The sequence below is a fragment of the Bos javanicus genome, chromosome 14 (assembly GCF_032452875.1).
Source record: "Bos javanicus breed banteng chromosome 14, ARS-OSU_banteng_1.0, whole genome shotgun sequence".
NCBI classification, from domain to species: Eukaryota; Metazoa; Chordata; class Mammalia; order Artiodactyla; family Bovidae; genus Bos; species Bos javanicus.
In genome coordinates, this window is record NC_083881.1 from 62197077 (window position 1) to 62223402 (window position 26326).

At 36.4% G+C, this 26326-nt stretch overlaps 1 protein-coding gene across 5 annotated transcripts in view; it reads left to right on the forward strand.

Moving 5' to 3' along the window:
* UBR5 (ubiquitin protein ligase E3 component n-recognin 5) overlaps positions 1-26326 on the forward strand; it is a 137468-nt gene that overhangs the window by 89500 nt on the left and 21642 nt on the right. For 2 of the 5 annotated variants that reach the window (XM_061439243.1, XM_061439245.1), the window contains exons 23-47: positions 3033-3184; positions 3615-3710; positions 4086-4209; positions 9474-9571; positions 10234-10382; positions 10700-10791; positions 11628-11774; positions 11868-11986; positions 12071-12197; positions 12280-12409; positions 13311-13471; positions 13588-13827; positions 16034-16157; positions 16771-16882; positions 17906-18037; positions 18414-18675; positions 19212-19476; positions 19647-19858; positions 20632-20862; positions 21343-21416; positions 22596-22768; positions 22858-22971; positions 23766-23986; positions 25420-25540; positions 25663-25767. In XM_061439243.1, the coding sequence (XP_061295227.1) occupies positions 3033-3184; positions 3615-3710; positions 4086-4209; positions 9474-9571; positions 10234-10382; positions 10700-10791; positions 11628-11774; positions 11868-11986; positions 12071-12197; positions 12280-12409; positions 13311-13471; positions 13588-13827; positions 16034-16157; positions 16771-16882; positions 17906-18037; positions 18414-18675; positions 19212-19476; positions 19647-19858; positions 20632-20862; positions 21343-21416; positions 22596-22768; positions 22858-22971; positions 23766-23986; positions 25420-25540; positions 25663-25767 (3781 nt within the window). The remainder of the gene's footprint in view (positions 1-3032; positions 3185-3614; positions 3711-4085; positions 4210-9473; positions 9572-10233; positions 10383-10699; positions 10792-11627; positions 11775-11867; positions 11987-12070; positions 12198-12279; positions 12410-13310; positions 13472-13587; positions 13828-16033; positions 16158-16770; positions 16883-17905; positions 18038-18413; positions 18676-19211; positions 19477-19646; positions 19859-20631; positions 20863-21342; positions 21417-22595; positions 22769-22857; positions 22972-23765; positions 23987-25419; positions 25541-25662; positions 25768-26326) is intronic. The other 3 variants (XM_061439244.1, XM_061439247.1, XM_061439246.1) reach the window with 2 other exon arrangements.

Here is a 26326-nt window from a genome sequence, read left to right on the forward strand (position 1 = left end):
TTATTTATTCAGGACTTCACTAGGCAGACAAAGTGTTTGGTCTAAAATGGAAAGCGACTTAAATTCTTCATGAAGAAATTAGTGTCTGAATTATTTCAGGTATTTCATTTCCTCAGGGAAAACACAGGTTGAAATCAAGTTGGACTCTGATATGGTTGTCCAATACCAGTGCTGCCATCTTTTTTCATGTAAGGATTATTTTGAAGGCAAAGACTAAAAGGAGCTTCAAGAGTGGGTGATGTGTTGCTCACAGAAATAATTTGCAGAGTAAGCTCCTTTGAGGCATTTGCCGAAGATTTCACTGCAGTGCTCTTAACCAGTTCAAACTCAGGGCTGCCGGTTGAACAGATGAAAGCACAGGAGTCTTATTATCCACGCCGGGCAGTAGGAAGTCCACAGACTCTGCTTCATTGAAGTGAAACCCTCCTCTAGCCTACAATGGATTTTCTAGGCGATGCCCCTTGATGATTATGCAGGCTGGGATTCATGAGCTGTAAGCTCAAAACCGATGCAGTTTCAATATTGAATGGAGTACTGTTAAATGCCTTCAGATGATGATTTGACTGAGAAGTTTTGTTATGTGACTGAATAGTGCCTGAGTTCAAAGGGCAGATTTAGTGGAAGGCTTGATTGATGCATCTGATTACAGGTGTATGTACTCTAGAGATTATTAATCTGGAAGACACATGACCTTCGCTTTTTTGTCACAGTGGTATGTTTGAACATGACTGGATTCTAAGGCTTCTGTAGCATGGATATAACGTGCTTACAAAGAGGAAATTACATCATCCTTGAATTCTTCCATATTGTCAGAAAATACGATGACTCCAGGCAAGCCTATACGAAGAAATGTCAAAACTCTGAATCTTAGCAGCCAAGGTGGTATCTCCTCAGTATTGTCCTCAGCCACTGAGGATACAGGTGAATCTTCATGAATTGTGTACAACATCTTGAAGAATAATTTTCTTTTTTTGTTTTTTGTTTTTTGTTTTTTTTGTTTTGAAAGAATCGGTAAGAGGAGCTGGGCATTGTATTTAAAAATGTTCCCGAGACCTAATGAAGAAAAGAGGTTAAGGACAATTTTTTTAAATGACAAGGAATGACCCCTCATTTAATATTGAATTGACTACATCACAACAACAAAGTTGGGAGTTTGCAAGTTCAAGATGAGACTATGGTCTCAGTTTATCTTCATACTTAATCTGCTCTAAGCTAGAGATTGGAAAATAGCCCATATGTTTTGTTTGGCCTGTGCAATGTTAAAATTTTTTTTTTTCTTTTAACATTTGAATGCCTTTAGACGAGCATGCACACTTCTAGTTTGCCATGACCCCCTACTTCTTACACCTAACTGTCCTTTCCTCAATTTATTTACTTTCCAGGCCCAGTAGGCATTGCGTTTGTGACCCTGGTGTAAGCCTTCTTGATAAGCCCAAAACATGCATTTATTTTCAGGTGATTTGCACTGCTTCCCAATTATTGCTGACTCTTTCTCTCTCTCTCTGTTTTGAGTAAGACACATCAGGACACTAAATGTCTGTGTTGAGCTTAATTACAATTGTGTTGGAGCATCACAGTGTGAACAGTCACCCGGGCGGTGCTGTTTGGGTAGCACTGCCATGCTCTGCGGGTGATGTCTTGGACAGGAAGTGACCTTGACTGAAATAAATCACTGTGCCCTGCTCCCCTCCATATTATAAAAGCTTCTAAATTGGGAGAGAGAAGACATGTTACCATAAAACAATTAACTGTAGGTATTTTTTAATAGTGCATACTATAATGACTAACATATTTTTTAGACATTAAAATTTACTTTGCAGAATCTTCCAAAAAAGTTACTCTAACGAAAGATATATTATCATATACAAGCCTTATAAAGTAGGTATGTTCCTGAAGGTAGCTTCTAAAAGATATTTTGGTAAATGCTTTAAAAATTTTTTTTCTTTATGAAACTGAAAGTGTATTGGTCTGGAGAAACACATTTACCCTTGGATTAAATTCAAGCATTAATACAAATTACTCCGAATTACTTATTTGCAGACATATAATGTGTACGTGGTAAGATGTTAGGTTTTTCACATCAGAAGTGTCATGTCTTTGGGATTAAATCTGCCTAGGAGAAAGAAGTCCCTGATGTGTGGCCTGGCTTTTAAATCTAAATTCTTACTTTTTATTCATTTAAAAGCTCTAAAATCATGGCCGAGTGAAGGGATTTGCCTTATGCGCTCTCTCAATTGCTGCTAGTTCTTAATGTATTAATTTTGTAGCCTTTGTAAGCTTTTATTCAGAGGTACAGATTTTTGTACAAGTAATACACTAGTTCCCCGAATGAAGTCTTGTGTTTGTGATTATTTTTTAGTGATGTGCACACCTGTGCCATATTTTTTTCTGTATAGCAGGAAGAAAAATATATCCATGCCCAGACAGTATTCTAATAACATATTTTATAAGCTCCAATTTCATTATTTGATTTCCTTGGGATGAAGTTGTATTGTTAAAAAATTTTTTTTTGTAAAAAAAAATTAATCTAAATTGGTCTTGTTTGAAAACTACTTACTGTGTGGATATTAGTTCACTTGCTTTTGAGATCACAGAAAAGGGATTTGGTGGGGTAACAATATTGGTTTTGTGCTAATACATATGTTTTGTTAATGTATATATTAAACTTAATTCTTACTGGTAATAAACAGGGGACAGAATTTTTTGTTTTAATGTTCAGGTGTTCGTTTATCTTTACTGTATAAAAGATTATTTCTAATTTTACTTCACCGCAACTTTTGTTCCCTGTGCTTAAGTTTGTGTGGGAGCTTAATACAGTGGTTTTAAGTGCTGAACTCGGTTCTGGGATCCCCCAGTTGAATTTCTATTCCTTGCTGACTTATTTCGTGATTCCAGAATTGGCATTTGTGTCACTTTCCTGCTTGGAGTATTTGCTTGTAGAACAAACTTTGTTCTCAGATGAGAAGTTCTGTGCACCTTATTGTTACATTTAGACATAGTAGTGAGCTCTGATTTTGTCCATGTTCTTCTAGTTTGAGATTACGGGAAATGATGAGACGTTCGTTGAGAGCAGCTGGTTTGGGTAGACATGAAGCTGGAGCTTCATCCAGTGACCACCAAGATCCAGTTTCACCTCCTATAGCTCCCCCTAGTTGGGTTCCTGACCCTCCTGCAATGGATCCTGGTAAGACCTGTTATTTTGTTTAGTGTTAAACAAAAAGATAATGTCATGAAAGAAAAGAAACATTTCAGTGGGGTATTTAGAAATCTGAAATAGTTAAAAATTGGCATAAAGAGTATTATAACTAGTCTATGAAGATGTGGTTTAAGGTGTTTGTAAGTTAAAAATTAAAATTCTAGAAAGTCTTGTTAGATAGCCCTCTCCTACTGAAATATGTATTTCTATACTGATAAGAAGCCAATTAGTATTATATCAAGTCAATAATTTGTCTAGTGGGTTCATCCTCTTATAGTTTGGGAAAAAAGTTTCCACTGAAACCTCTGTCCGATTTGACCTTTGGCTTGCAGAGAAAAGCCTTAAGGCCAGTTAAATGAGCATGGTAGGGATATGTTTCCTATAATGATGTACATCCTGCTGTTCTGTTTACTGAAAGATGGTGACATTGATTTTATCCTGGCCCCTGCTGTGGGATCTCTTACCACAGCAGCGACTGGCACCGGTCAAGGACCAAGCACCTCCACCATTCCAGGTGAGAATCTCTATTATTTTATCTACCTGTGTATTTGGAAGATAAAATACACACTTTGTATATATATATTTCTAGAGATCTACACTTTATCTCAAGGAGACTTTTCTTGGCTTGAAATATGTCTAATCCTCTGACTTACCTTCCATATGTCAGTGAAGTTAAGGTGTGTATGGGCATGCATTTCATCAGTTGAGATTTGTAAAATGTGTTAGTATGTTTAAATTTTCTGTCATGAAGTTATTAACTTGTTACTAATACCAGAATATTTTTCTGGTGGTATATTTTAAAGATCCTTGGTATGTTATTCTAGAATAGTCTTTCATTCTTGTTTTGTATACTCTTGTTTTGTTACCAAATGGATGTGCTTAATTACAGGTCCTTCCACAGAGCCAGCTGTAGTAGAATCCAAGGATCGAAAGGCCAATGCTCATTTTATATTAAAATTGTTATGTGATAGTGTTGTTCTGCAGCCCTATCTTCGAGAACTCCTCTCTGCCAAGTAAGAAGTTTAATATACTTTTGAGATAAAGATTTGGCTTAACTCCTTTTTCTGTTGTTAGGTCAGTCTTTTTGCAGTATATGGAACAACAATTATCTTAATTGAATTTAAGATAATTTATCACAATTTAGCATTGTATTCTCTGTTACTAACCTATCTTTAGTGAAAAAAGCTTTCTGAATATAATACAGATAAACTAAGTGAATACAGGGTGTATCTTTATATGTTAGATTGATCAGGGTGTATATTTATTTGTTAAAAAGATCACAGTATAGTTACCCGTAGATGTTGAATCCATAAGTTAGTTATATCACTGTCACCTGGAGAACTTTAAAAATTGTACAGATTCTTTCCCAAGCTTTATACTAGAAGTATGACTTTCTTGGTAAATATTCTGTTGTAAATGCTCATTAACCATTAATAGGTTACATCTCTACTTTTAGTATGCTTGTTTATCTTCCTTTACAGACTCATAATTATATAATAGTTACTAATGATTATAACAGATTAATAGTTATTAATCTGTGCCAAATTCTACTTGCATTAATTCTTTTATTCTAGATATAACTGTCTGGAGTAGATAGTTTGCAGGAACTTGCTCAGGATCCCAAAACCTAGTGAGTGGCATAGCTGGAATTCCAGACCTGGTCTGTGTCTTTTTTACAGAACTGAAATTCCCTTATGCCTAACCCTTATGCCACTTTTCCTACTTAAGTACAAGAAGATGTTTTGAGTTTTTTGTATTTTTGAGGGCAAGGGAGTTTTCCTGTTTAAGCCTTACTACTCTTAGGATGAAAACGACCACATTTATGAAATTTTGATTACTTTAATGAAGGCTGCCCCATTAGTAAGATAAAGTCTTTGGATTGTAAATATAGTTATTACTACAGAAGCATCTTACTAATTTGTAGTTTGAGGCATAGATAAAAAAATATATATATAGACACACACATACAACTTTCTGCTTTCATTTCAGTTGTCATTTTTGTTGCATTTATGGTATTTCTAAGTATATTATCTTTTTATGATTTTCTCGTGGTGGTGTCTGAAAAGTTATTCTATGTTCTTGTTCCCTTTCTCTTTGTTATTAATCCATCTTGTATTTCTACAATTAACTTCTTTTTCGCTAGTCCTTTATTTTAGTACCCTCAAAACGGTTTACTATTTCCTCTTTAAGAAAATATATATCTGGAAAACACCGGATTAATAAACTGATGTGTTAATAAGCTGATATTAAGACAGGTGGTGTTCTTTTGCCTGACATTTAGGTGAGAAGTGTAGAGATTATCAAACTGGCCCTTTTTTGCTTTTTTTATACTGCAAAATAGGAGAATTTTCCAGAGTTGCTAACAGTTTCCTGTATGGTGTATTATTTACCATGGAGATAACTCAGTTTTGTTTTGTTTTTTCTTAGTGCAGTAGAATTGACTTAAAATTATATTTGTTTCGGGTATACAACATACTGATTTGATATTTTTTTCATATTACAAAATGATCATAAGTTTAGTTACCATCTCCCACTATAGAAAGTTATTGCAGTATAATTGATTATAGTTCCCTATGCTGTACATTCAGAGAAGGCAGTGGCAGCCCACTGTGTTACTCTTGTCTGGAAAATCTCATGGATGGAGGAGCCTGGTGGGCTGCAGTCCCTGGGGTCGCTGCGAGTTGGACACGACTGAGCGGCTTCGCTTTCACATTTTACTTTCATGCATTGGAGAAGGAAATAGCAACCCACTCCAGTGTTCTTGCCTGGAGAATCCCAGGGACGGGGGAGCCTGGTGGGCTGCTGTCTATGGGGTCTCACAGAGTCTGACGTGACTGAAGCAACTTAGCAGCAGCAGCATGCTGTACATTAGGTCCTCATGACTTATTTATTTTGTAACTGAAAGTTTATACCTCAGTCTCCCTCACCTATTTCACACATTCCTTTAACCCACTCCCCTTTGGCAGCCACCAGTTTGTTCTCTGTATTTGTGAGTCTGTTCTGCACAAGGCTTCCCTTTTCTCTACATCCTCGCCAGCACTTCTTATTTGTTGTCTTTTTGATAGCAATTCTGACAGGTGTGCAGTAATGTCTTACTATGGTTTGGTTTTGATTTGCATTTCCCTGATGTCTAGTGATACTGAACATCTTTTCATGGGTCTTTTGGCCATCCGTTACATCTCCTTCGGAATAATGTCTGTTCAAGTCTCCTGCCTAGTTTTTAACCAGATTGGGGTTTTTTTTGATGTTAAATTGTATAGTTTGGATATTAACCCCTTAATGGATATGCCATGTACAGACATCTTCTCCCATTCAGTAGGCAGCCTTTTCCTTTTGTTGATGGTTTCCTTTGGTATTCAAAAGCTTTTTAGTTTGATGTAGTCTTATTTGTTTGATTGTGCTTTTGTTTCCCTTCCTGAGGAGACAGAGCCAAAAAAAACCCTAAGACCAATGTCAAAGAGCATATTATTTTTGTTTTCTTTTTTCTTCTAGGAGTTTTATGAGTTCAGGTCATACATTTAAGTTTTTAATCCTTTTTGAGTTCATTATATATTGTGAGAAAGTAGGCCAGTTCGATTCTTTTGCTGTTAGCTGTCCAGTTTTCTCAGTCCTGTTGATTGAAAAGACTGTCTTTTGTTCTTTGTATATTCTTACCTCTTTGTCGTGGATTAATTGACCATGTAAGTGTGGGTTCATTTCTGGGTCCTCTGTTCTGTCCCATTGACAGAATGTGTCTGTTTTTGTGCCAGTACCACACCATTTGATTACTGTAGCTTTGTTAGTGCTGCGTGAAGTCAGGGGACATGATGCATCTAGCTTTGTTTTTTTTTCTCTCCTCAAGATTGCTTTGGCTGTTTGGGATGTTTCATGGTTTTGTTTTATTATTTTGTGGAAAATGTCATGTCTGTTTTGATAGAGATTGCGTTAAATCTGTAGATTGCTTTGAATAGTATGGTTATTTCAGTAATATTAATTCTTCCAATCCATGAGCAAGGTTAATTTTTCCATTTGTGTCATCTTAAATTTCTTTCATTAGTGTCTTACTGTTTTCCACGTATAGGTCTTCTACCTTCTTGGTTAGATGTATCCTAGGTAGTTTATTATTTTTGATGCGATCATAAGTGGGACTGTTTCCTTAATTTCTTTTTCTGATAGTTTGTGGTTAGTGTATAAAGTGCAACAGATTTCTGCATATTACTTTAGTTTCCTGCAACTTAATTCATTTATTTGTTCTAATTGCTTTTTGGTGGCATCTTTAGAATTTTCTGTATATAGTATATATCATCTACAAATAGTGATAATTTTACTTCTTTCCAATTTGGATACTTTTTTGTTTTTTTTGTGTGTGTGTGTGTAATTGCTGTGGCTAGGACTTAAAATACTTGTTGAATAAAAGTGGTGAGAGTGGGTATCCTTGTTTGGTCTGAGAGGACTTGCTTTCAACTTTTCACCTTTTATCGTGATGTTAGCTGTGGGCCTGTCAGTGTATGGCCTTTATTATATTGAGATGCATTCCCTCTATATCCACTTTCTAGAGGGTTTTATCATATGTTAAATTTTGTCTCAGTCCTTCTCTGTTTCTACTGAGATGATCTTACCATTTTATTTTATAATTTGTTGATATAGTATATTATGTTGGTTGATTTGTGGATATTGAACAGTACTTGCATCCTAGGATAAAGCCACACATGCCCGCCCCCCCCCCCCCCCCAACACACACACACACACACACACACTTCATCATAGTATATAATCCTTTTAGTGTATTGCTGGATTTGGCTTGCTGGTATTTTATCTAGAGTTTTAGCCACTAGACCAGGGAACCCGTGATTCAGTGTCATTCTTGATAATCATTCTGTTCATATTTTCTATTTCTTTCTGATTCAGTCTTGGGAGATTGTATGTCTCTCGGTTTATCCATTTCTTCTAAGTTGTCTATTTTATTGGTGTACAGTTGTTTGTAGTAAGTCTCTTACGATGCTTTGTTACTTGTTTGGTATAACTTCTCTTTGAATTCTGATTTTACTTATCTGAACTTTTTCCTTGGTTGACTCTGGCTAAAAGGACACATAAGTATACTTTGGAGTAACAGGAGGGAGAAATGTGTTCATTATACAGAAAGCAGCCTTATGAAGATTAAGTTTGAGTAGAACCATGAAAAATAGGGAGAAGGAACAACAACATTGAGAAGTATGAGTATTTTAAGAAATCATAATTCATCCAGTTCGGAGTGAAGGATTAGAAGAGAACAATTGCGAGTGAATCTGGAAAAAAAAATGGGTCAAAATCACCACTTTGGTCTCTGTTCTTTGAGCTTCAGTGCTCTGAATAACTGCCTTTGTTAGACTGTAATATTATCAAAGTGGTGGTATAAAAGAGATTAAAATAGGCAAGAGTAAAAAGGAGAGTCAAGTCAAGTATGTTTTATATGTTTGTTATAACCTTTAATGTGTGTGTTGCAATAAACTGAATTAAAGAGTTGTTGAAAGTGGAAAAGAAAGATGCATTAAAACATGGTTTAGGTGAAAGACTTCATGAAGAATCCACATTTTTTGTCTGAAGTTACTTGGGACAGTGATACTGTTGGGTGACATAAATAAGTTAGATAGAGAGCGGTTTTGAAGAGAAAGATTATTTGAGTTTTAGATATGTTGAATGTAAAGTATCATTGGGAAATCTCAAATAGCCTTATCAAATAAGCAAGTGTAGATGTTGGAACTGAATTATTGTGAGAGAAGTGGTAGTTGCTATAATGGAAGAGAGGGAGGTACAAATGGCTGAGAAACTGACTTTTGGGAAATGCAAGGGTCTAGAAGGGAATAGAAATTCAGTGAAGAATATTTAAAGTACATTTTAAAGTGGAAATTCTTAGTAATAATAATAGCTAACACTTACCGAATACATGTGTTTTGCTAAGCAGTCTGTTGAATTGAAGTAATAATTCTTTTATTCTTCCTCAAAATTGTATGAGATAGAGCCTGTTACTATGCCCACATCTAGAAAGTATTAGTTTACTCCAGAACCCTTGCCATATTCTTTAAAGTCACTAAAGCCAAAAAAGGAAAGCGTGGTTTAGAGACACAAAGATTCCACAGAAGTGACTTTCTTAAGAGATAATATGAGATCAGAAAATATCACCAATGATTTTCTTTGAGCACTGACATTATTTACTAAAACATAACTAGTTTTTTGTTTCATCCTGAACATATGTTTCTTTTATAATATCAGGAAGGAAAATAATTGATACTATTTTTATATACAATTTTTCTTATTTTAGGGATGCAAGAGGTATGACCCCATTTATGTCTGCTGTAAGTGGCCGAGCTTATCCTGCTGCAATTACCATCTTAGAAACAGCCCAGAAAATTGCAAAAGGTAATTTATTTCAAGTTCTAAATGAGTTGCTTATTTTTTAATTTGACTAGATTCTCTTCTATAATTGATTAGAAACTATCAAGATAATTCTTTTGTGTATATGTATAAAATTCATGTACTTTTTTCAAGCATATATTGTCAGCCTGTTAATTGGTATTGGTGATAAAATTTTATGGAAAGAACAGACCAGATGTCTTATTGTTCTTTCTGACTGGGATTTACCGCCTAATAGAAAGTGTTAAGGAATATCAGTTCTTGCCGTCCAGCCTTTAAAAGATTCAGTAGTTTTGTGAATCTGTAAAAGTTTGACTATCTTTTGAAAAATAGTGGCTGTGACTAATTTATGTGATTATCTGTATAATTTGTTCAATAGAGCTAGAACTTGAATCTTAACTGCATAATGTAGAGTTGAGCACTTAGATGGCTGATGTTTGATGTATTTGTATTGTTCTCTTGTGTGGTTATGATGTAATTATACTTTGCTTTACTTTGCACCAGAATTGACTGGATTTCTTTGCAATGTTAACTTTGTATGTCATTTTATTTTATTAATATGTAGTAGTTTCTGATTTATACTGTGTACATGTTAGAACTTTTCCATTTGAGGAAAGTAGTGCTTAAGTTCTTTCTTGATGTGTGAACTACTGTGTTTTTAATCTTAGCTGAAGTATCCTCAAGTGAAAAAGAGGAAGATGTATTTATGGGCATGGTTTGCCCATCAGGTACCAACCCTGATGACTCTCCTTTATATGTCTTATGTTGTAATGATACCTGCAGTTTTACATGGACTGGAGCAGAGCACATTAACCAGGTAAGTTATTTTACATTTACCTATATTTGTGCTATCTTCAGATTTTCTTTTCTTCTCTTTGACCATCACTGGAGTTATAGCTCTTAGCTTTGGAATTGGAAGTCTAATGTTTAATTATGCTACTTTTTTTGGATGATATAAATTATTTTTGCTCTTCTGGTAATTTTTGATTCCCATTTGTGTATCCATTTGTGACTGTTTCCAGAGCATATTAATTTTGCTCTACTGTTGTTGTGATTGAATTTAGAAAATACCAGAAATAATCCTTTTGAGATATACATATCATTCTTTTAAAAAGTATATCCTTTTAATTTTAGGATATTTTTGAGTGTCGTACTTGTGGCTTGTTGGAGTCGCTCTGTTGTTGTACGGAATGTGCAAGGGTTTGTCATAAAGGTCATGATTGCAAGTGAGTGCGATTTTAGTTTCTTAATGCTGTAAACTACTTAGATTCATACTGCCGTATTAAAAATAGCCTGATATGCAAGAAATATGTGATCATACATTGTAACTAGGATCAGTCTTTTAAGAAACATATATATACAGAATGTTTTTGTCTGTATTCTCCAGCCAAAGTCTCAGGTCCCCTGTAGTGCGGTCTGTTAGCTGGCATTAAGGCATTAAGGGAGTCATGGTTTGGCCTGTGCCTTGTTTATTTCTTAAACTAAATATAATAACCTTCATCTAGCAATAGAGTTGCTATGGCTAGTTAGTTTTCATACTCATAGACCTAAGAAGCATAAAATACCCCAGCACTAACATTTGCAGTGCCTCAGGGTCTCAATAGGGACATCACCTATGGCTGTGCTATAGATGTAATAGTTAATAGAGAATTGGTTTGTAAAAACCATCTATTGTGCTTTAAAATAAATAAATATGTGGGAGAAGTGGAAATTTTTTATAGATACTATACTGATACTTACAATTTTTATTAAAAGAATTCTGGCTAATATGTTTATCTTATTTAAATATCTCAAAGTGATAATCTGCTTATTTACTGATTGCTTGCTAACAAGTGCCGTCACTGTGCTAGATACTACGTGGTGGTGGACAAAACAGTTAAGATGCTTCGTCTCTCGTACTGCTTTACAGACTGTGTACCACTGAAGTGATCCTTGCTGCATTATTTGAAAGTTAACAAGGTTTCTCTTGAGTTTCAATGAGTTAGGCCTCTGTAATATCAATATAGGCCTTTGTATTTTTTAAAAATTTCTGTGTTTGTATTTGTATATGAATTCTTTCTAGACTCAAACGTACATCACCGACAGCCTATTGTGATTGTTGGGAGAAATGTAAATGTAAAACTCTAATTGCTGGACAGAAATCTGCTCGTCTTGATCTACTTTATCGCCTGCTCACTGCTACTAATTTGGTCACTCTGCCGAATAGCAGGCAAGTCGTGGGATTTTTAGGGCATAAATTAAGTTGTGAAAGCACAGCACAGGTAAATAGCCTTCTTCCTCATAACAATGTTCTGTCTTGCAGAGGAGAGCACCTCTTACTCTTTTTAGTGCAGACAGTTGCGAGGCAAACGGTGGAGCACTGCCAGTACAGACCGCCTCGAATCAGGGAGGATCGTAACCGGAAGACAGCCAGTCCTGAGGGTGAGTTGATTTGACGCTTATGACACCCAGGAAAACCAGCATGTGTATTTCTGCCTTACCCACAGTTTCTTCTTTTCTTTGTAGATTCAGATATGCCTGATCATGATTTAGAGCCCCCAAGATTTGCCCAGCTTGCTTTGGAGCGTGTTCTGCAGGACTGGAATGCTTTGAAATCTATGATTATGTTTGGGTCACAGGAGAATAAAGACCCGTATGTATCCATTGAAAGTTTTTTAGACTTGTTTCCTGTGTTAGTGTAGGCAATTACAGTGCATTCTTTCTTTCCCCTCAAGTCTCAGTGCCAGCAGCAGGATAGGCCATCTTTTGCCAGAGGAGCAAGTGTACCTCAATCAACAAAGTGGCACAATTCGGTTGGACTGTTTCACTCACTGCCTTATAGTCAAGTGTACAGCAGACATTTTGGTAAGTCCTTTGAATGGTTATTTACAAGCACATGAAAAGGGCACGTGTTACGTAGTTTCCCAAAATTTTACTAATTCAAGCTCCCATGGACCAGTAAGCACTAATCAAATACTACATTAAGGGGGATGGAATTTTGGAGGTGATTTAAATTTCTCATTTTAAATCAGTCAATCAGTGAGAGCTCCTTTTTTTCATTCTAAATACAAATCCTAGAGTGTATTAAAAATACAGTATAAAAATGTGTGAAGCAGGGTTCTAAATTAGTAATAACTCAATGCAGATTTTTAAAAAATATCTCCTTTTGCTATGAATTTAGAAAAGAATATAAACTGTTAAACCCACTGCTGGAGAGGTTATGGAAAAAAGAACATACTTATACACCGATGAGGAGACCCTTCTTTTGGTACTCCTTTGGAAAACAATTTGGCAATGTCAGGAGCCATAAAACTAACATTGCCCTTAGAAACTGTCCTAAAGAAGTTATCTATGATATGAGAAAGAGAAACATTATGTCACAAAACAATATGAGATGGATGGGATTATGAATTCATCAAAATAAACATCTGAGTCTACTTTGATGTTTTGTTAAGTATCCTATATATTGAGTGAAGTATATTCTTTCTTTGATTGGACATATTAGGTATTCGTCTTCTAAATATTAATGGTTATATGTAGGAGTTTAAGGCAAGAAACAAGAAATCAGACATTTGAGACCCACTATAAGTCAAGCATAGTAGTGAGTGTGGCACAAAGTTAATCACTGGCATTGTGTTGATTCAATATATTTTTATATTTTTATCATGAAATGTTAATATTGAAAACATGTTAGAACTTTTTATTTATGAATGCCTACATCTTACAAGATGTCTCAACATTAACAGAGTGATTACTGGTTTTAAAGCTTTTAGATACTCTGCTAGGTACACTAGTAAAAGAACTCCAGAACAAGTACACACCAGGACGTAGAGAAGAAGCGATTGCTGTGACAATGAGGTTTTTGCGATCAGTTGCAAGAGTTTTTGTCATTCTCAGTGTGGAAATGGCTTCATCTAAAAAGAAAAAGTAAGGCATTCTTTTTGATTTTGGCTTTTATATTTTTTATGCGCATTTTTTTGTGATGATAAAATTATGTATATGAAAAGATTCAGAAGATTTCTATATTTCCCTTTTTGCTCTAGCAACTTTATTCCACAGCCAATAGGAAAATGTAAGCGTGTATTCCAAGCACTGCTGCCTTACGCAGTAGAAGAACTGTGCAATGTAGCAGAGTCATTGATTGTTCCTGTCAGAATGGGTATTGCTCGTCCAACTGCCCCTTTTACTCTGGCAAGCACCAGCATAGATGCCATGCAAGGCAGCGAGGAATTATTTTCAGTGGAACCACTGCCACCACGGCCTTCGTCTGATCAGTCTAGCAGGTAAATTTCTATCTGGTAACACATTCTGATTATTTCTCTGCAAACGTTACAGATGTTACTAAAACCTAAAACTAAACTAAATCTGAGGCATAGGCACTCTGGTTATGTACAGGATCATTTGTTTAACAAATGGTAAAGATTTTATCTTGTTTGGAACATGTGAAAAGCACTTTAAAAACTACATGTCTGTACGTCTAAAGTAATAGACATATAACGGGGGGGTGCAATTTGGTTTGTTTGTTTGTTCAGAATGGCACTTTTTATTATACCAAAAAAGTATAATCAGGTAAGAAAGTTTACTTTAGGCTTCTGTGCTTCATTACTTTTGTTTTTTTTTTTTTCCTTACCTTTAAATATAGCCTGCTAGAAGGCCAAGCTGAAGAATGAAAAGACTTCTTAACTTTCTCTGTGTCCAAAGCTTTGGGCAAGGGGGGCAGGTTATTATATAATCTAAATAACAGAATGATGGAATTTTAAAATATTCTGTGCACTCATATAGTAGTGGTCCCCAGCCTTTGTGGCACCAGGGGCCGATTTTGTGGTAGACAGTTTTTCCATGGACTGGAGTGAGGCTAATTTAAGTACTTTATTTCTGTTGTTATTACATCAGCTCCACCTCAGACTATCCCACATTCAATTCTGAAGTTCGGGGATCCTTGTTATATAGGATAAGACTAAAACAGTTCAATTCTAGTTACAACATTAATCTTAAATCTCATTTTTCCATTTGTTTAATAGTTTACCTAACTAGGCTGTAAGTTGGCTGAGTCAGAGTGTTTAGCAACTAAAATGTTGTGGTGTCTTTTATCACAGTGCTTCTCAAATTTTAACATGCATGCAGAACTCTTGGGTATCTTATTAAAATGCAGGGGCTGATTCTGGAGGTCTGGGTGGGGCCTGAGAGTCTGTATTTCTTGTGAACTCGCAGATAGGACCATGCCAATACAGCTGCTCTCAAGGCCACACTTTTGAGTTGCAAAGTTTCTAAGATGTACAAGAGACATCTTAGACATCTTTTATAATGGAGACATCTGTCCATTCTTGGCTGTTTCCGAGTCACATTTTTAAGAAAGTGAAATTACTGGTTTGGCCAGAAAATTTGAACTTTTTGGCCAACCCAGTATTTTGCCACCCCATCTTTTGTTATGATTTATTTTATAATTGTACTTCTGAACTTATTTTTTTCCCCACACTCATCAGCAAGTCAATGGTTAACAAGCTGATGCAAAGTAGGTCATGTTAGTCAAGTCTCTTAAAGAGTGGGTTACTTGTAAATAAGGAACTCTCCTGGGTGAATGCTGCTACCAGAGCCTTTGGAAGTTGAAAGGTTTAGTGATGGAAAAGGAAACATTGTAGAAATATTTCAGTGGGGAGAACTCGAAAAAGTATGTGCATTAACACAATTTGAAATGCCTTACTAAAAAGTAAAAACCATTCTCAGATTTATAAGTTAAATCTTCAGTTCAGTTCAGCCACTCAGTCGTGTCCGACTCTTTGCGACCCCATGAATCGCAGCACGCCAGGCCTCCCTGTCCATCACGAACTCCTGGAGTTCACCCAGACTCAGGTCCATCGAGTCAGTGATGCCATCCAGCCATCTCATCCTCTGCCGTCCCCTTCTCTTCCTGCCCTCAATCCCTCCCAGCATCAGAGTCTTTTCCAATGAGTCAACTCTTCGCATGAGGTGGCCAAACTACTGGAGTTTCAGCTTCAGCATCATTGCCTCCAAAGAAATCCCAGGGCTGATCTTCAGAATGGACTGGTTGGATCTCCTTGCAGTCCAAGGGACTCTCAAGAGTCTTCTCCAACACCACAGTTCAAAAGCATCAATTCTTCGGTGCTCAGCTTTCTTCACAGTCCAACTCTCACATCCATACATGACCACTGGAAAAACCATAGCCTTGACTAGATGGACCTTTGTTGGCAAAGTAATGTCTCTGCTTTTGAATATGCTATCTAGGTTGGTCATAACTTTTCTTCCAAGGAGTAAGCGTCTTTTAATTTCATGGCTGCAGTCACCAGGTCAGATGATTTCTTTGGGGCTACACATTTTCTGATATACCATAGATTAATTGTTGTCAGTTTCCAAGAAACATTTGGTCAGATTGGAAAGAGCAGGTTGTGAACCACGTTGAATAACACCTCGAGGTCTGCACTGTCTGTCAGGGTGGTGGCCGCAGTGTGCTCATAAGCTGCTTCCTTACAGCTCCAGTCAGTCTCAGTCGTCCTACATCATCCGGAACCCACAGCAGAGGCGCATCAGCCAGTCACAGCCTGTTCGTGGCCGAGATGAAGAACAGGATGATATTGTTTCAGCAGATGTGGAAGAGGTGATTTTAATTGTTTTAACTGTGGTACATGAGAGGCTTTTATTTGGGAGGGAAGGGGAAAGTAGTCACTAGAAGTTTTATTAATGGTAGCTTACCACTGTTACATGTATATGCTTCTACCTTTTAGACTTCTGTTATATGTTCTCATTTGTAGTTATACATATTAAAATATGTTAATAATCCTTGTTTCATTGGCTAATAAGAAATTAGACATAAACGTAACTCTACTTAAGGGTTCACAGAAAAGATATTCTCAATGTTAAAAAAGTTGTAGTAGTTTTGTGCAGTGTATTCGGAGGTAGAGAGGCTGCTGTGTATTTATTATATAAATTTTATAATTGCCGAAGTTTAAAAACATGTACTCCCCACAGTTTTTATATTTCTAATTTTAGGGTTCTGGGTATGGATAGTAATCATAAACTTCGGGATATGTTGGCATAATTTTTGATACCAAATTTTTGCTAGCAAATGAAAAATTTCAAAACTGCTTAGTGTTACAGTTCCCTATAGTTAGTGATCTTTGTATTTTAGTTACTACATGCTGTGGGGGAATACAGTAGAGATGTGGGTTTATTATGTACTTTGATTGTCTACAAATAAGATCTGGATTTAGGTTGAGGTGGTGGAGGGTGTGGCTGGAGAAGAGGATCACCATGACGAACAGGAAGAACATGGGGAAGAAAATGCTGAGGCAGAGGGACAGCACGACGAGCATGATGAAGACGGTATGCAGGTTATTGGCGAAATTGCTCAGTATGAGAAAACCGGGTGCCTTTAAAGAGATATTAATACAGAGGAAATAGTACTTGATGTATAGTGAAATGTTCAGCATACTTCTGCCAGGGGATTCTGTAGTATCTGTCAGAATTTTACATACATAAATATAAATACTGGATTAGCCAAAAAGTTCACTTGGGCTTTTCCACATCTTATGAAAACCCAAGCAAGCTTTTTGGCCAACCCAATGTATAGACTTTTATATGTTTACATGTATAAAATAATTTATCATCTCTCTATTTACCATTTGGTTTACACTTTCTATTTTCTTAAAAGTCTTTTGAAAATCAAAATAATCATAACCAACATAACATTGGAAAATTGGAAAAAGGGAAGACAACCCATAATCCCACCCAGACGCTAACAGCTGTGTTTTTACTTTCAGTCCTCCCCTGTACTGCCCCATTGCCATGCGTGTCATTCATACTGTGTGTACATTTTTTACTTTGATTTTTCATGTAGGCCTTTTTGCTACATAGTCATCATTCTTCTTAATAGCCATAGGATAGACTTCTGGGGATCACCTTTATTGAGGTTTAATTGACATGCACTAAACTACACATGTTGAAAATTCATAACTTAGTATGTTATGACGTGTGTGTATATACAGTGAAATACAAAGGATACACATGTTTATTAGCCTTCTTCCCTTCTTGGAATCCCAGTATGTAAAATTGATGAAAATTGAGCAGTGGCCCTAACCCCGAGCTCTGTCCACTTGTTGAAGTCCTCTTGCCTAATATTTTTCACCTAAGGCTATGCAGGCCAATTTTGTGTCTGTGTTCACTGAGTACCATGATTTACCTGGTCATTCTTCTGCTAAGTGGGCAGTTATGCATACTCTAGTATTACCAATTCTCTCTGCCCCGCTCCCCTCCCTTCCTACCCTTACAGTATTCTGTCTTATCATCCTGTCTTGATCGATAGTGAGTTTGTACCTTATTTTCTTGTTATTTAAATATATTTGCTAGGGAGCGACATGGAGCTGGACTTGTTAGCAGCAGCTGAAACAGAAAGTGACAGTGAAAGTAACCATAGCAACCAAGATAATGCTAGTGGGCGTAGAAGTGTTGTCACTGCAGCAACTGCTGGCTCAGAAGCAGGTATGTTACCTTCTAGCAGTTTTCTTGCTTATACTAAGGTTATGTGTGAAGAACTGGTTAAACTGTGCTCAGTACGATATTCCCAAGGGTGGCTAACCCTTTTTTTAAAACTTTGTTTCTCCAGAGATATTAGTGAAGAAGATTATTATTTCAGTGACTCTTTTTTTCTTTTTTCTGTTTCATTTTTATGATTTTTAAACAATGAATTAATTTTAAGGTTCATTGAAGAGTTCCAGAATATTTCAATGATGGGTTTTGTGAAATATTGGACATAGTCTGGCATTCTGTTTAATATATTTTCCTAAATGAGGGGTACACTGTAATTTTAAATACAAACAAACTCACAGTGGTTTTGGTTTAAAAATTAAAAATTTAGGTGCAAGCAGTGTTCCTGCCTTCTTTTCTGAAGATGACTCGCAATCAAATGATTCAAGTGATTCTGATAGCAGCAGTAGTCAGAGTGACGACATAGAACAAGAGACATTTATGCTTGATGAGCCGTTGGAGAGAACCACAAATAGCTCACATGCCAATGGTGCTGCCCAAGCTCCTCGGTCCATGCAGTGGGCTGTCCGCAACACCCAGCACCAGCGGGCAGCTAGCACAGCGCCTTCTAGCACATCCACTCCAGCAGGCAAGTCTTTAAACTTGGTGTTCCTGAGAGAGCTTAAATAGGTTTAAAAATCACACGTTTTCCTCTGAAGAACAAATTAAATAATTTCATAATAATTTTTCTTTGTTTTGCTGAGTTCAAATACAGAATTATTTACTTATTGCTCATGGCAGGGTTTCTCAGTCTCTGCACCATTGCTACCTTGGGCTGAATAATTAATTTATGATCATGCCCTGTAGGGTGTTTAGAAGCATTCTTGACCTGTACTCATTAGATGCCAGGAGCACTCTCTCCCCAGTTGTGACAACCAAAAATGTCTGCAGCACTGCCCGTGTCTGCATAGGGAGGCAGTGGCAGAATTGCCCTAGGTGAGAACATTACAATATTAATAATTCTTACCTTCATCATTCCCCTCCCCAAATTAGTGTGGCTTAAAGGAAATGCTCATTTGCCATATTTACTAATATAATTGACCTTTTACTTCACGTATGTACGTGTTAGAGAAACTGTTAGCACGTGACATTAATTTATTGTGGTTGTCTTTTCTTTCCTGATAGCAAGTTCAGCGGGTTTGATTTATATCGATCCTTCCAACCTACGCCGGAGCGGTACCATCAGCACAAGTGCTGCCGCTGCAGCAGCTGCTTTGGAAGCTAGCAATGCCAGCAGCTACTTAACATCTGCAAGCAGTTTAGCCAGGGCGTATAGCATTGTCATCAGACAAATCTCGGACTTGATGGGCCTTATTCCTAAGTATAATCACCTAGTTTACTCTCAGATTCCAGCAGCTGTGAAGCTGACTTACCAAGATGCAGTAAATTTACAGGTATGAAACCACTGAAAAATTACTCATTCAGATATATTTTTTGGCCATCTGTTATGAGAATTCCAGTATGATGGGAGTGAATGTTACAAGTACTTAAATGTCTATATCATATAACTATCAAATTTAACTTTATCTGGGTAGTTTTAACTGTTTTAGTTTGGTCTTTGTAGAACTATGTAGAAGAAAAGCTTATTCCCACTTGGAACTGGATGGTCAGTATTATGGATTCTACTGAAGCTCAATTACGTTATGGTTCTGCATTAGCATCTGCTGGTGATCCAGGACATCCCAATCACCCTCTCCATGCTTCTCAGAACTCAGCTCGAAGAGAAAGGATGACCGCACGAGAAGAGGCTAGTTTACGAACCCTTGAAGGCAGACGGTATGAAATTCTTTGTCTGTTTAGACAGAAACCTTCTAGCCTAGAAATTGAGAGTTTTTTGATTGCCATTATATGAGACCCCACTCTGTTGTAAAGGAGGAAATACATGCCGTGTGTTACTTCTTTTAAATTGTTGTGTAGTTGAAACAAAACAAGTTATAATCCAAGCTGTTATTCAATTTTATGAGTTGTTTATATATTCTGGATACAAGTTCCTTATCAGATACAGGATGTGCAGAAACTGTGTCCTGTTCTGTGGGTTGTCTTTTCACTTTCTTGAGGTGTTCTCTGAAGGACATATGTTTTTTAATTTGGGTAAAGGCTAGTGCTCTTCATTTTCTTTTGCTTTTGGTGTCATTTTAGGCAGTGGTTCTCAAAGTGTGGTTCCCAGAAGAGCAGTATCAGGATCACCTAAGAGCTTGTTAAAAATACAAATTTTTGGTCCCACCCCATTCTTCTGACACTAAGGGCTGGGTCCAGCAAGCTGTTTTCACAACCCTTCCAAGTGATTTTGGTGGACACAAGTTTGAGAACCATTGTATCTAGGGAAGGAATACCTTCTGGCAATCCAAAGGACATGGGAATTTCTTACCTTTATAAATGTACAGTACTGTAAATAATACTCAGTGATTCTATTTCTAAAGTACAGCCCAGGCGTAATTAGCTTTTATTTATGGATAGTCTCAGTTCGTGATTTTGGATGTTTATAACAGTGGTAAATTTGATATTTGTGTTCTTTTTGTAAACATCGTGTATTTTTTTTATCCCTGTAGACGTGCCACATTGCTTAGTGCCCGTCAGGGAATGATGTCTGCTCGAGGTGACTTCCTCAATTACGCTCTGTCTTTAATGAGGTCTCATAATGATGAGCATTCCGATGTTCTTCCAGTTTTGGATGTTTGCTCCCTGAAGCATGTGGCGTATGTTTTTCAAGCACTTATATATTGGATTAAAGCGATGAATCAGCAGACAACATTGGATACACCTCAACTGGAACGCAAAAGGTATTCATACCTGCTGTGAAATTGATATAAGAAATACTTGATCAGTGTGATCTTTATTAGTACACTGTCTGATTTTTGGAGTAGGGAGAAATAGTACAGGAATATTTCACGTAGGCAGGTTAGCTTGAGTCCATCCAGCCTTTCTCTATAGCCACTCCTCACTTAAATTATGAAACCTAAGAATCCATTTAGGCTTTATGTTTGAGATAGTTTGTCCCGATTTGTTTATCATGTTTCTGAGTTTGTGTAAGGACTCAACTCTTTCTTGATGCGATTAGCCTTTTGCTTCTTTTGAGCCTATTTTGTAATTGTAGTACATTTGGCTGATCAGTCTGCCATCCCTAGAATCTGAAACTTTTATCACACTAATCAAAATTGGTTAGGTACTAAACTGACCTCTTCAGTATTTTGATATCATCTTTGCTCCTGTTCATACAGCATGAAATACTTCATGTAAAATGACTCACTTGTCTTTTTAAGGACACGAGAACTCTTGGAACTTGGTATTGATAATGAAGATTCAGAACATGAAAATGATGATGACACCAATCAAAGTTAGTGTACAGAAAATCTGCTAACCTACTTCAAGAAATGGCTGCCTCAGTATTTCCCCTTCAAGCTTTTTAACTTCATTATTTTCTGTCTGGGTGGGAATTTCTCTTTTCTTCTCTGTGTCCCGTTTCTTGCGTTTTCTGTCCATTTTTCCTTATACGTTCTTGCATTAATTACTTCATAAATAAGAATTAATGAACTTTTTAATAATTAATATTTTTTCTGTTTTGATTTTGTATCTCTCCTTTGCATCTTTTATGTTTACTTTTACATGTGTTGGTAATACATACATTTAAATAGAATTTTAGCAGAACTTTTGTTAATATTGCTGCAAAATAGAGTGTGTCAAGAAAATGGAACTCATAAATTTCATTGGAACTTAACAGTTAATGCAATTAAAAGAGAGAAAATATCCCAAATTTGAGAAATTTTGGGACCTTCTGCACTTTCATAGTTTTCTGATATTATTTCAAGTAGAATTAAAATATTTTTCTAGTGCAGCCCACTTACCTGTTATTTAATATCACCTTGTACTTTATTACTTTATTCAACCCTGGGAAAGACAGCTTTCCTTTAATTTCTGCTTTTTGAGAACCCAGCCATAGCTCACTGTTATTTTCACAGCATACTGTAAGCACCGACAAAAGTTTTATTCCTTTAATGGGAGTTGGTGTTGGTGGGCTGATTTCCTGTTGGGTTACTTGAGTTGCCCAGACATTTCTCTTTTTATCTGCTTGTAGAGGAAGCAGAACTTAGAAGTAAGCAAATGCTTAAATTTTAGCTCCTTATTTTCTCCTCCTTTTGGAGTCATCAGTGCGCCAGATCCTGAATATGCTCAGGAAATTGGCTACATTCAGGTCTGAATCTCCAGGGAGCTAAGAGGTAGATGTGGCAGGTGTCCACCCAATGCAAAATGGAACAGTATTTGTTACTGCTAATACTTTTTGCAAGTTTTTATTATATTGAAATACACTTAAATTTTATCACTGTAACCATTTAAAACCAGTATTTTGAATTACCACTTGAAAATATTAACACAATTTTAGACTGTTGTTTTTGAGTGACATTTAAAATTTTATCAAGAGATAATAGGATTTTTGGATTGAGCAGATGAAAATTCTTTTACCCTTCCCCAATAGGTAATTTTCTAAAAAAAACACATTTTATCTCTTCGTGTTTAGGTGCTACTTTGAATGATAAGGATGATGACTCTCTTCCCGCAGAAACTGGCCAAAGCCATCCGTTTTTCCGACGCTCCGACTCCATGACGTTCCTTGGGTGTATACCCCCAAATCCATTTGAAGTGCCTCTGGCTGAAGCCATCCCTTTGGCTGATCAGCCACATCTGTTGCAGGTGATTTAAAGGAACTACCTTAAGGTTTCTTTTCAGTTGAACTTATTTAAGTGTTCAGTGTAACTGTAGTATTTTTGTTAAAATTCCAGCCAAATGCTAGAAAGGAGGATCTTTTTGGCCGCCCAAGTCAGGGTCTTTATTCTTCATCTGCCAGCAGTGGGAAATGCTTAATGGAGGTTACAGTGGATAGAAACTGCCTTGAGGTAAGATAGTAAAAAATCATTGCAGTATGATGCTTGTAAGCTGAACACTTATCCAGGCATTCAGTTTTTTGGAAATGCATTAATTCAGAATATTGTATTTACCCAAATAGAAGTATCAGAAATTCTTTCCTTATGAATTCAACAGTATTATTAGTCTGCTTTGAGGCTTGCTGTATGTCAGGCTAATGCACCTATAAAATGGTAGTTTCATTTTGTGCTTCACCTATTTCAGGGTCGTTTGTTGTAATGCTACTGAATATTTAAATTTTTGCACATATGAGCATATATATTGACTTGTAACTTTTCTTTTTGAATCTAGAATGGGAATAAATAAAGTAATATTAATAATGATACCTAATATTTGTTAAAAAATTCTATCTCCTGGGCACTGCCTAGACAGATCTAGTTTTTGAGCCTGAAATTACACTGTCCTGTTTCTCCAGTGAAAAAGTAGTAACATGTTTAAGAGCAGGCATATAGAAGAATGGAATTGAATGGAATTTTCTTCATTATCTAAGTGACAAGGGAGGATTTGATGTACATTAAGACACTTAAGTAACCATAAATGTTATAAAGATGCGTTTTAAAGTTCTCTAAGGCTGCTGTGGTAAATGCATGGAATTGGTGCTCAGCTGTGGGAATCAGACAAGAAATAGGTTGCATCTTCCTAACTAGAAGTACCAGAAAGGGATTATTGAACTTCCATGTGATTTCTGTTGAATATTAGTAAGTTGAAAAGGACATTATAGTCAATTTGTTCTTAATGTCTAACATTTAAATGTAAAAATTCATAGGTTCTTCCAACTAAAATGTCTTACGCTGCCAATTTGAAAAATGTAATGAACATGCAAAATCGTCAAAAAAAGGAAGGAGAAGAACAGACTGTGGTGCCAGAGGAAGCTGAGAGTTCAAAGCCAGGCCCATCGGCTCATGACCTCGCGGCACAGTTGAAAAGCAGTTTACTGGCAGAAATAGGGCTGACTGAGAGTGAAGGGCCACCTCTCACATCTTTCAGGTATTTGTTAAGTGAAGGCAGTTTTTCTGTGCTATTCCTTTATGGCTACTATAATTTTTATAAGAGTTTTTCTTTAGGAAATTTATAATCTATGTATTTCATTTGTATATAAATAATAGGATGAAATGTTATTATTTTTGTTTCCCTAGTTTATAATCAGATATTTAAAATATTAAGTTTTCTGGATTTTGGGGGAGGGGGTTGTGACTGTTTTGTCACTGATTGGCGTTCTGATTTTCTCTGTTTATTGAAGAAATTCTGACTCTGTTTTTAATGTTCAGTGCTGAGTTAAAGTATATATCCACATCAAATTGCCAGTTACACGCTTGTTAGCAGGAGCTCAGATGTGGTGGTTGAGGGGAGAGGATGGCGTGTGAAAAAAGGAGTTTCTGGATTTATGACCTTCACATTTGCTTGGTTTCACTCCTTTACCAAGTTCACACTTAGTAATTCTCTTGTAAGAGGATAGGTTCTTTGCTTTCCCAGTAAAAATTTGCCCTAGTATAGTGTGACTCAGTATGGTTCATCACCTAATGATCTGTTTAGTAACTGTTTTGTGCTCTTTGGTTTTTTGGTTATGTAATGTCAGGTTTTTTTTTTTTTTTTTTTGCTTAGGAGGAGTTGAGCTAGTTTAGGAAACTATGTACATCATATATACACAGTCTAGCAATCTACAACCATAAAAAACAAGAATTATGGACTGAGATGGCCCCAGCTTCCTAGAGACAGTATGATTTGAACTGAGATGGTTAGAAAGTGTAGAAGCAGATAGACTGAAGGAGAGAACTTAGAGGTAGAGAGAGAAGCTATTATTCATTCTGGCTAGTGGTGAAAAAGGGACTGAAGTAGAATATTGTCTTTGGGGATGAAAAAGAAACCATGGGGTAAGAAAAGAAACTCATGAGGGGCTTGATCACTTTGGAAGAACCAAGGGAAGAATAAAATTTGTTGAAGTCTGTGCAACAGAAAAATAGACAGTACTTTTGAAGGAAATTAGGAGGCAGTGTCATTGCAGTGAAGAGGTCATGCTCAGTTTTACTAATTTTGAGTATGAGTTAAGTGTAATCGAAGTGGATATATTTCATGCAATGAAATTCTGGTCCATTGTGAAAGTTTGAACTAAAGGGGTCTGGAAATCACCCAGTGGAGATGGACACGGGACTTTAAGGAGAGGAGGTAAATTAAAGATGAAGATAAGGAGGCAGCCTGGGGATGTATCCTTACATAAAGGACAGAAGGAATAATAGAGTAAAAATGAGAAGTTCTGCAAGGAACAAGTATTTACAGGAAAATACGCCATTAGATAGTATGTGGTTATAAATTAAGATCTCAGAATATTAAAAGACCAAGTAAGTTACTGTTATTGACCAAAAACAAGGAAATTTTTAAGAATTGGCTAAACTGTTCTTCCTCTCCCCTTAAATTTCTCACAGGCCACAGTGTAGCTTCATGGGAATGGTAATTTCCCATGATATGCTGCTAGGACGTTGGCGCCTTTCTTTAGAACTATTTGGCCGGGTGTTCATGGAAGATGTTGGAGCAGAACCTGGATCAGTATGTATTTTGAACACTTTACATTCTATTCTGCCTGATAAGTACATATTCAGAGAATAGTTCTGTCATATATTTATGGGTTTTTTTCATTTTGTGTTTTTTTTTTCCTTTTCTTTTTAAAGATCCTAACTGAATTGGGTGGTTTTGAGGTAAAAGAATCAAAATTCCGTAGAGAAATGGAAAAACTGAGAAATCAGCAGTCAAGAGATTTATCACTAGAGGTAAAGGTATTTAGAGTTTCTTATAATATACATATAGTATACTATTCAATACTATACATGTAGTATTTATATAAAGTTTGAGAACAAAAATAGTAGATGCATACTATGTAATTAAAAATTTAAAGAAAATGGTAGTCACCGAATTTAGAGTAGTGGGTATCTCTGGCAGTTGGTTTCCCATTATCAATGTAATGAGGAACAGTGGGTTTGTTTAAGTATCGTGAATACACAGATTTAAACTGTTAATGTGCTTCATTTCATTGATGCTCAGTGTTTTCTTTAGCTGAGAAAGTGAGACTCTCACTGTAGTGAGAGTCCATCCAGTCTTTGATATCTTCCCTACTATTATGTGTCTCATTTTCTGGTATTTTCTGTCACAGTCTTTAAATCAGCCATTCCTTTTAACAGGAAATTGTATTTTGAGATTATAATCTGGGCTTTAAATTGTTCACTGCCTATAGGGTTGGTCATTGTTTCCAGGCCTTTTAGTGGATAGAACTAGGAAATGCTTCTTTAAAAAAATAAGAAAATTATACCATGTGTTCACACTGATACTCCCATTTCA